The 9,643-nt window shown below is 40.6% G+C and overlaps 1 protein-coding gene across 1 annotated transcript; it reads left to right on the plus strand.

Moving 5' to 3' along the window:
- Window positions 1–6,843: 6,843 nt before the first annotated feature.
- On the plus strand, window positions 6,844–8,885 carry cobll1a (cordon-bleu WH2 repeat protein-like 1a). Its single transcript, XM_010781343.1, has 4 exons — window positions 6,844–7,062; window positions 7,673–7,803; window positions 8,203–8,404; window positions 8,504–8,885. Exons 2-4 carry the CDS (start codon window positions 7,712–7,714, stop codon window positions 8,840–8,842), a joined length of 633 nt encoding a protein of 210 aa, XP_010779645.1. The 5' UTR covers window positions 6,844–7,062; window positions 7,673–7,711; the 3' UTR covers window positions 8,843–8,885.
- Window positions 8,886–9,643: the final 758 nt, after the last annotated feature.

Raw genomic sequence — 9,643 nt, forward strand, 5'->3', positions numbered from 1 at the left:
CACACACACACACACGGCATTGTAAGGGTGTGATGACATGTGTGTGCCTGTTGGTGTGTGTGTGTGTGTGTGTGTGTGTGTGTGTGTGTGTCACTCTGTGCTATGCATGCAGCCCAAAAGGGTCCTGGGCAGTCCTAAGCTGCTTACATGCGCACATTATTGCCCTTTGACCTTACTAGGCAGTGAAAGGCTCACCCTTATCTCTAGCCTCCACTCCTCGTCCATGCAGTCTGTTGTATTTATGTCTCCAGAAGCGGCGCTGAAAGCCTTTAAGAAATGAATAACCATAGATATTGAGGCATCAGAAGCAGGGTTGTTGGAGTAAGACTTGATGTAGACTACATTAGCTCCCTGCTGAGATGTGTTAGGGGTAAGCTGGCAGGTTCAACACAGTACAACAACAAGGATTTGGAGCGTATCCTCATACATGTCAAATGAGGACAGGGTGAACATGTCCAATTTAGGGTTTCATGCATAAAAAACCCGCTTACACTAATTGCGCCGGATAAGCGTATAATAGTGCGCCACATTTGCGCTTCAGATGAGGTGGTGAGGCCCCCTCATAACTGCATGAACACGTATGGCACAATACAACTCAGACTGGCTTACCTGTACGTCAATCAAGTGGCAAATTTCATAGTAAGGATGGATGATAGGCTAACTTCGAAAAAATAATGTTTTAAAAAAAAAAAAATTATAAATGCGATCTACCCACACTACCCTTGCGATCAAAATTGGGCACCCCTGGGTTAGATTATGTAGAAAAAACCAGAGGAAGTAGAATCAGTTTGCATTTGATAGTTCCTACATGCAGGAAAACAGTGTTTCTTTTCAACCTGTGATGCAATGATGACCAAGACGGAGCGCTGGACGTCAGTTACATCACCAGAAGAACACAGACAGGAAGTAAACAATAAACACGGAATGGGCTCTGTAGTTTGTTTTGTATGACCGTGTAATAAGCGGGATAATGTGCAGCGAGGTGGTCATTATGTGGAAAAGAACGCGGATCAGGGAACCCGATGCGAAGCTGAGGGATCTTGGTGAGCCTGAAGGGTAAACACCAGGTGCCTCATTTATAAAGGGATATACGCTTAACAAATGGTGTACGCCAGTTTCTACGCAATGTTTGCGATTTATAAAATACTAACTTGACGGGAAAATGTGCGGTCCACCATGCAAACTACGGGAGAGACGAGAAACTGCGACACCGTTAGCAGAAGGAAGAATGGAGAGAAATATGTGGAAATAATACCATAAATAAAATGTTAGCCTATCTCTCATTTATCATATATGAAGAATTCATTTTTCAAACATTGATTTAAGCCAATCTTAAAATGATTAAACAAACGCCTGTTTGCGACTCCTCAGTGCACAGAAAAACATAACTTGGAGAAATAAATAAATACGGATATGTCATTTAAAACCACCTCGAATATGATGTGTTAATGTAATGAAATGTTTTCCCATAAATGATGCGGTAAGTAGGAGGACAGAATTACGTCTAAACTGACGCCGTTTTGCATTTCTATAGGTTGTAGATACGAGCATTGTTTTATATACTATCACGTTTAATCGTGTTTTATGCCGTTTGCCAAGACTTGATAAGTTGCTTGTAAAACACAGGAAGTATGCAACACATTAGTTGTATTTCCTTTAATTGGTGGATTATGGATATATAGTTGCTGATCGACAGCTGGAACACAAACCACCAAATACAAACAATTATTCAGATCTAGTCGTCATGACTCCACTCCGGAGGGATTCCCCGATCATTTATTAGAGTTTCTCATCAAGGGGGTGTCTCCTGTCCCCGGTACAAACACACTGCCTGAGGAAGGTTATGTGTATTTTTTTGTCATTAACCTTTTTCGGACCACTTATTTATTTATTTTGGTGACGATCCGACCTCCATGCTGCTACTCTGGTTCAAACTGCATCCACCAAACAATATGATTTATCTCAACCTACCCAAAATAACCAAAATCTGACACGGTGTGAGATGTATTTTTGGATGGAGCAGCGGTCAACCTCGAGGATCAAGTCACCAACCTTCTGAAGCAGCGCCTTGGGTGCCACAACCATGAGCTCAGTTTCCCTGCTGTTTAGTTTGAGATAGTTGCATGACAGTGGCACCCAAGGCGCTGCTTCAGAAGGTTGGTGACTTGATCCTCGAGGTNTCTCTCTCCCGAGAGTGGACGTCCATTGCCTGTAAATAGGTCTAACATTAGGTCTGTCACTTTGGCTAACCGCACCACTGTCGGTCGTCTCCCGGGAGTGGACGTCCATTGCCTGTAAATAGGTCTAACATTAGGTCTGTCACTTTGGCTAACCGCACCACTGTCGGTCGTCTCCCGAGAGTGGACATCCATTGCCCCTAAATAGGGAAAGGACAGAATTAATTGGGTGTCGTCAGCGTAGCAGTGGTATGAAAAACCATGCGGGCTAATGACAGATCCGAGCGAGTTTGTGTACAAGGAGAAGAGGAGGGGACCAAGAACAGCCCTGAGGGCCCCTGTAGTTAATTGACAAGGGTTGGACTCGGACCCTCTCCAAGTTACCCTGTAGGTGCGGTCTTTGAGGTATGAGGTGAGGAGGGAAAGTGCAGAGCATGAAACTCCAAGTTTTTGGAGAGTGTGAAGGAGAATCTGATGATTCACCGTGTCGAATGCAGCAGACAGGTCCAGAAGGATGATGACAGAGGAGAGGGAGGCTGCTTTAGCAGTGTGCAGTTCCTCAGAGACAGCAAGGAGAGCAGTTTCTGTTGAGTGACCTGCCTTGAAACCAGACTGGTGCGTATCCAGAAGGTTGTTCTGATGGAGATAACAGGAGAGTTGTTTAAAGACAGCGCGTTCAAGTGTTTTAGACAGAAAGTACAAAGTAAAAGTGACTAAGTATATTTACTCAAGTACTGTACTTAAGTTCATTTTTGAGTGCTTCACCTTGCATTCTATGCTACTTTACACTTCCAAGTTAAATCTACTAATAATTTATGGAAAGCAATTAAAGTTAGTGACTCCTTTAACATCTGCAAAATATAAAATAATAACACATAAATGGACAACAAATTATAATACAGGGATATAACATGTTCTGAAAATAGCCCACATATGAATCTATTTCATAGCGGTGTGTTCAACTAAGTGGGCTAACTCAATTTAAGATTTGAAAAAGAGTGTGTAAACTCCACCCCTCGGTGAGTTGTACTCAGTGGAGTAGCATGTCACTCTCACTTTCACATCTCCATATGAACAACTGACAACTCCTTTAAACATACTTTTACAAGCAGGCATTAATGCAATTTATATAATATTATTTATGTTTTTCTGCTGTCATCTGTTTTTGCCATCAAGAGTGACTCCTGATTAATAATACGTGGTCAAATACATGTAACTATACATAACACTGAAACATCCATGTGGAAAAGGGGTAAACAGTGCAGTGTGTCTGGTTGTATTCCCTCAGTGTGAACAATGTTTCCTCAGCGGCATATCGACATCTCTCTGTCACATTGCTGCATGTTTCATTAGAAACAAAGTGATGCATTTGGAAGCCATGTTCAAACAGTGGGAAGTCAGAGTTAGGCCTGTGGCCAAGGAAGGATAAAAACACAGAGTTTACAGCTGTATTTCCCTTTTTTAGTTGTTGTTTTGCATCTATTAGTAGTCATTGCGCATCTGTTTTTATATCTGTTTTTGTGGTCAATTCGTTTTTATCTGTGGTCATTTTGTTTAGTTCTTTTATGTTGTGATTTTGTCACTGCGTGTATTGGTGGTCACTTTGTAATTGTTGTTGTCTTTTAGTAGTCAATAATAGTTTTTTGTGTGTTTGAATTTGCCCCTTTTCATGTCACAGTGCAGTTTTGCTTTTCCTTGAAGTTGCTTTGACCCCTTTCTGCATCTCTTTGTGGTCATTTTGAGTCTTTTCCTCATCTGTATGTGTCTCTTTGACTGATATTTTGTAGGTGAATATCGAGGATGGGCATTTCAGTCACTTATGTGGTCATGTTTGACTCTCTGAAATTGTTGTAGCACTTAATAAGAAGGCTTCTATTTGGCAGCAACACTCTAATGTAGCATTCTGTTTCTTGCTCTGCTTTCTTTACAGTGAAGCTGGAAAAACAGACGGTTCACAAGTTTATATAAAACAGAAAATAGATCAAGCAGTCCATATTCTGTGCACTGCTGGGTAAACACTTCCTGAGTTTACATGAACATATTCAACAATAGAGTGGACCTACACATCCAATGTCGAGAAGAGGAAACAAATTAATATTGTTGCCATCTTGATTTCCTTCTGACGGGAAAAATAAAGCTTGATTGTCCCGCCATCGCACAATGAGGATGGAAACCGTGCTATAGGCCGAGGCTAAATCCATCTCTGTCCTCGAGACACTGCATTTCTTCCATTTCACAAAAGATGAGACATGGAAGCAGACATGGTAGTGTGACTAACAGGCTTTCTGTTCATCTGTTAGTCATCATAAGCAGTTCATTAACCCTACACACACACACACACACACACACACACACACACACACACACACACACACATCTACTACTACATACTACACACAACAACAACACACACACACACACACACACACACACACACACACACACACACACACACACACACACACACACACACACACACACACACTACTCTACTACTACTACACACACACACACACACACACACACACACACACACACACACACACACACACACACACACACACACACACACACACACACACACACACACACACACACACACACACACACACACACACACACACACACACACACACACACACACACACACACACACACACACACACACACACACACACACACACACACACACACACACACACACACACACACACACACACACACACACACACACACACACACACACACACACACACACACACACACACACACACACACACACACACACACACACACACACACACACACACACACACACACACACTGATCTGTTTACAGCACAATCCCATTGATTCTCCCCGACAGACTTCACAATGAGATTACAAGATTACAGTAGGTGTGAGCCTGTGTTCCCTGGCTTCATTTGATTAAAACTCCCACTAACTGCCTGCTACTGTTTACTAACTGTATTCAGACAAATCAGGTGCTTTGCATGATACTACAAACAATCATTGTCTTTCAGTCATTAACAGGCTAACAACTGATCTCTTTATGGATGGAATGATTTATCAGATAAATAGAAATTCCATTAATCAAGGCTTTTGATGAACAACTGTTCTCTAATTACCCATTCCCACCTATAGGGAGAGTAAGTGATACTCCACATGAGACTTGATGGAGGGGCTATGATTACAGACTACAAAATGAAACAATTGTGACAATTAATGGGGTCAAGGTTGAGTATCAATGGTGAAATGCACTCTTAGGGTTATTTTTGGTCTACAATTCTCTCGCAACCTGCCTACTTCGACACAATAAGTGATTTACTACGTTTCCCAGAAGACCTTAAAAGCCCTGAAAGGCATGAACACTCCGCTGGGTTAAACATGGAGGAGAGGAGGAGTGACAGGAGAGTGTGATTTTCCAGCGGAACAAAAGTGCAAAAAAAGACCAACATTATAACTGCATTTACTGTCAGATGAGATACTGCTGTTGGAGGATCAGTGGGATTAAGGGCCTTTCTACAAATTGTAGTATTCTTCTTTATTTATATTATTGATGTGGTCAAGGGAGAGCTTTCTCATTGCAGACAGGTTCACCAGGTCACCATGCACATGCCCATGAAGATAACCCCCCCCACACACACACAAGTACTCTCACAGGACACACAGACATGCACAGAGTGTCACATGACGGGGCAGGGCCTGGAGGTGTGGTGGCTTGTCTGCTAAACAGGGATTACAGGGGGAAGAACATCTCTCTTCTTCAAACACTTAATAAAACAGAAGAGGACGGTAACAGAGAATGGGAAGAATCGGTGGAAACGGGTAAGTGTGAAAAGCTATGGGTGCATTTATAATCAGTTAAGGGTTTCCAAATATGGAGCATAGGGAGACGCAGCCCTTTAAAAGCCCTAATCCCTCTTACTGTAGAAACACTGTAATCTTATTTGGAAGCCAGCATTTCTGTTAGACAACAAGGCTGAGGACAGACAGGATGGTATGGATCTATTCAGCTATATAAATAGATTGTTTGTTGATATAAAAAAACAGGGTTCATGGTGTCCTTATTATATAAAGTCAGGAAAATAACACTAAATATTATTTCTTTCTTCTTATGGACAGTCCACCGATGCTAGTTATATTATTAGCTTACTTTAAAGCTTGTTTTTTGCAGTTTCTGTATATGTTTGTCTAGAAATAAAAAAAGAAATAACTTGTTTTTAGCATAACTAGTAGGAATAAGCATTACGCTATGAACACAAAATATTATGTTGTAAAATAAATCTTGTGTTAACAGAACTGGTAGGGCAATAGCATGAGAATAGGAACACAAACATGTAAGATAAAGAACATAATAGTGAAACAATGTTAACTATAGAGCAGTTTACCAGAGAAATTACGTTTAATATTATTTCTCTTTTTCTATTAACAGACCTATGTGGATATGCTCTACTTTGAGCATCTAAGCTAACACATGCTACTGTTTTTATTAGCAAACTATCGGTCTCTATTTTTTTTAAAAATTATTTTATAAATCTAGAAAACAAAATACAATATAGAAAATTGTAATAATTAGAACTAGTAGAAATTAGCATAAGGTTATTAACGACTACGTACAGAATGGGCGTTGACTTAAGACCTACAAAAGGGCAAAGGGCAAAAGTGACAGCGGTTAAATTAGATGGGAGACGAGGAGGGTCTAACTTCATCTTAAAAGCGAAGGATAGCGTTGCAAGCAAGTCGCTTCGTAATTTTCAGTAGAAAACTTAAATTGCATGCGTTTAAATTCGTGGTTGTAACTCAGCTTTCAACGACACTGTGGAACTAGTTCGGTTGGCGGATTTGGTTTTGGACCGTCAGGTTTGAGGAAAGAGGCTCTTCAGGTAACCGCTGAAGTTTGACACTATTTATTTGCCCCATTTCAATGACGTTTCAAAGTTTTGGCAGGTAAATAAGTAGCCTTAAATGTCACATATAAGGATGTATCTGTAGCAAAAGGAAGATGTAGGTTAACTTTTTAATAAACAATCATCTATAAAAGCAGCATCAGTTTGGAGTAAAAATAATCAGATGTAGTCAATCGAGTTGAAACAATTACGCCATTAATCAACACACAGAAATGTAACCACACTTTTTTATAACCGTTTAAAAGGGTATATTTGCTGGGTTTCTTCATATTCTAAGATAAAAGGATTTTATTTGGGTTGTTATCTGTTGGTTGGACAAATAAAGCAACATGTTTTACAGACCAAATGCCTAATCGAAAACCAACTAATCATGATGAAATTTGCATCAATACAATGAATAATATATTTTTAGATGTACCTTCTCTATGGGAGTTGTAGTTAGTCCTTCTAATCTCATTCTTGGAATGTCTTCAAGCAGCAGTAAGACATTTCACACTACCACCCTGACGTCATCTGTGTGTGTGAGGTAATATGAGGGATGGTTCTCCCATTGACACTAATTACTGAAATATGTGTTCCCTTTCAGGAGGTTTACCTGACGTTGGGAATAGCATCTGATCTGGCGATGGGTGAGCAGGAGAATCCACTGGACAGAGACCACTGTCTGTCTGTGGTTCTGCCAGGGGGGATGGAGAAAAACGCCACAGTGCATGGAAGGTAGGTCTTACACAAACATACAGATAATGTGCAAAAACTAAAGGCACTACGGCTTTTTCATTTTCAAAGCTAAATGCTAATGCTACTTTTGATGCCATTGACCTGTTTTATTCACATGCTGGTTTAGATTTTATTATGGGAAATGTTGAATACAATAGTCTTGGAGCTTAAGCCATACTACACAAATCAGAATATCCTGAGCTCAGCTGCATTGATTTGAAACATTTAAAAACAATATAAATAGCCTTTTCAATGACTTTAATACCTTTGTTTGGTCTATTTCCTCTTTGTCCACCTCTAGTGTTTTGATAAAGTTTCTCCTGTAATTGTCATACCTTTGCAAGATCTTTGGATGTAATCTCTGTTATTGATGGTCAATTCTTCACTCTCTCTTAATAGTAAACCAGTGATGGACTTACTGGTGACCCTCTGTGCGAGTTACCATCTGAATCCGTCTGACTACACTGTTGAGTTTCTCTCGCCTAACAAGAACAACATCAGCTTCAAACCCAACTCTCCTATTGGCTCCCTGGAAGCGGAGACAATTGTGCTGAAGCCCAGAGGGGTGGAGGAAAAGATCAGGAAGCCATACGTGCCTGAGGTAAAAGTGGTTTATATCTGTACAAAAACACAATATAAGCCATAGACTTTCATTCCATTGTTGCATAAGATAAACAGTACGTATCATCTCTCTCTGCAGGCATCAGTTCGTCTGTTGATAAACTACAATAAGTCCCATAAGACGGTGGTGCGAGTCAATCCAAAAGTGGCCCTTGAGATACTGCTGCCAGTGGTGTGTGACAAGTGTGAGTTTCAAGTGGAGACCACCATATTACTGAAAGACTCTTATTCTGAAGAGCCTCTGGACCTGAGCAAGACCTTAAATGAGCACGGACTGAGGGAAGTGTTTGCCAAAGACACAGCCGCTAAGGAGCCTGAGCCCCAAGAAGCAGGTACGTTAGAGCAGAGGTTCTCAATTGTTTTTCAGCCAAGGACCCCTTACAAGATAGAGAATACACCAAGGACCCCCTCATTCTGATTTGTGATTTTGGGCTATATAAATAAAAATTGACTTGACTTGACATGTACAGTATGTCCCTTGGAATAATCTGACGTAGCATTTTTTACACTTCTATAGTCTTAGTTATGTGAAAGAACAACACAAGAGAAAAGTATTAGAAAGATATTAGATATGTATTAAAAATATTTGCACCATCTCAACACAGAATACCCATAAAACAATCAATCAATTAGCTGCAACACTGTACCTAAACAAAATATCAAAGGGAAATCAAGAGAAAAGTGATCATTTGAAGTGCATTTCAGAACATACACACACACACACACACACACACACACACACACACACACACACACACACACACACACACACACACACACACACACACACAAACACACACATAAAGATAACACATCAAGTGTTTCACTCTTAGTTAAAATTAAATGATTTATAAAAGTCTAATCAGAAAATAAATGCAGGCTATAAACAATTGAACACATGCCTGCATTGCAACATATATCAAGTAAATTGCAAAACAACTGCAACTGCATTGCTACAATCCCAAACCACTACTTGTAATGGCAGCCAGCTCAGGGTCCTCATGTATAACGCCGTGCGTAGGATTGACGTGGGAAGGTTGCTTACGTAGTAGAAATCCGAAAAATAGGTCCATACATTTTCCGCCACTTTCCGATTCACCAAACATTCCGTACCGGCGAGGAAAGTGCGTACGGCACTTCCTACGCCTGTTTCCCTTTATAAATCACAACCGACTCGAAATGCGGTGCAGCTTTTGCGGGCTTCACGTAACGCCCATAT

Source organism: Notothenia coriiceps, unplaced genomic scaffold (genome assembly GCF_000735185.1).
Source record: "Notothenia coriiceps isolate Sejong01 unplaced genomic scaffold, NC01 NC01_scaffold00000492, whole genome shotgun sequence".
Classification (NCBI taxonomy): Eukaryota; Metazoa; Chordata; class Actinopteri; order Perciformes; family Nototheniidae; genus Notothenia; species Notothenia coriiceps.

Excerpts from the sequence above, each read along its gene's own strand:
- cobll1a (XM_010781343.1), top strand. The coding sequence starts at position 7,712 with ATGGGTGAGCAGGAGAATCCACTGGACAGAGACCACTGTCTGTCTGTG. Across the intron at positions 7,804-8,202 it reads AACGCCACAGTGCATGGAAG|TAAACCAGTGATGGACTTAC; the intron begins GTAGGTCTTACA and ends CTCTCTTAATAG. Across the intron at positions 8,405-8,503 it reads GGAAGCCATACGTGCCTGAG|GCATCAGTTCGTCTGTTGAT; the intron begins GTAAAAGTGGTT and ends CTCTCTCTGCAG.